This window comes from Theobroma umbraticum, unplaced genomic scaffold (assembly GCF_002168275.2).
Source record: "Theobroma umbraticum cultivar Fairchild unplaced genomic scaffold, ASM216827v3 scaffold_20.0, whole genome shotgun sequence".
NCBI classification, from domain to species: domain Eukaryota; kingdom Viridiplantae; phylum Streptophyta; class Magnoliopsida; order Malvales; family Malvaceae; genus Theobroma; species Theobroma umbraticum.
Window position 1 is genome coordinate 198,201 of NW_018397266.1, and position 1,222 is coordinate 199,422.

General features: G+C 36.2%; 1 protein-coding gene across 1 annotated transcript in view; it reads right to left on the reverse strand.

The window, feature by feature from the left end:
* The window catches only part of LOC110423422 (putative methylesterase 11, chloroplastic), a 5,901-nt gene that overhangs the window by 526 nt on the left and 4,153 nt on the right, over positions 1-1,222 (reverse strand). The window contains exons 3-7 of the mRNA XM_089784718.1: positions 723-959; positions 460-603; positions 366-380; positions 314-331; positions 1-68 (exon numbers count right to left, since the gene is read on the reverse strand). The exon at positions 1-68 is cut by the window's left edge and continues 37 nt beyond it. Coding sequence (XP_089640844.1) covers positions 1-68; positions 314-331; positions 366-380; positions 460-603; positions 723-959 — 482 coding nt within the window. The remainder of the gene's footprint in view (positions 69-313; positions 332-365; positions 381-459; positions 604-722; positions 960-1,222) is intronic.

The window sequence follows — 1,222 nt, forward strand, 5'->3', positions numbered from 1 at the left end:
GATGTTTTGTCGAGATCGACAGCAGTTGGAGGGTTTTTATTACCGTTGGCATACAAAAATATCTGAGCCTATCGCATTAGATCATTCGAGCTCGTTTGGTATATAAAGTGAAGTATCAGCATAAATTGATGCGAAAAGCAGTTCAAAGAACTTTGTTTTTCGGATCAGGAACTTAACCATGGAGTCCTACCACTTTTAAGTAACAGAAATACTACTCAACCTTATTCTACCATAACTTCTGATCATACTAAAAAAAACCACACCCAAGCAAAGGTTTCAATGCCCCAGAAATTGAACATTTGCGGATGATGGCTTGCTGAATTAATAAGAACTAGTTAGGGTCAATAGTTTAGTTCATCATTAACTTGAGTTGTGTCAGTCTGATTATTAAGGTAATCTGAGACAGTTTCGATAGCTAGATGATTTCGAGTTAAATGTATAAAATGGCTTGAGCCAAACCTGTTGGGAGAACATATCTAGGGTACTCTGGCCACTGGTCAACATTGCTGCAGCAACAAAAACAACCTTTGCAATCTTGGATAGATACAACTCCATCACAAAGGAGATGCAAGCACCACCAAAATCATGTCCCACCAAAATGACCTGCAGTTGATTTTGAAATCAAGACTGGTATGATTAATCAAACATACAGATTAATCTGCTAGCTGATGCATATGCATATACCTTTTTAATTCAATTTGAAAATATTGAAATCACCAAACCTTCTTCCCATCTTTTAGATTGTCAAAGATATCAGTGTGTGGCTTTACATATTGTGCCAAAGAAGTGATGTTGTTGGTATCAAAAGAACTAACTCCAGAACCAGTCAAGTCAACAATATCGACTTTGAACCCACTTTCCTCCAAAAGTGTCATCGTTTTGTACCAACACCAAGCACTAAAACCACCTCCATGGACAAGCACAAAATGGTTGGTTTCAAGACCATCAATCTTCACTCCCTGGAGGAAGAATTTTTATTAACTAGCCAGGTAGTTCTTAAATTTTATATAATAAGAATGAGAAATTAGATTCAAGAAACAGTATATGAGACTTCTTTTCTCTTTGCAAAATTCAAAGGTGACCTATACCCATTTGAATGTGAATGACCAACCCTACTTTGTTGAACATTTCAACCATTTGACAACACCCAAAGTGGAAAATAGATGTAAATTAGACATAAATATAGAAAATGTTTCCCATGGCTAAAAATTCAGCAATGAAC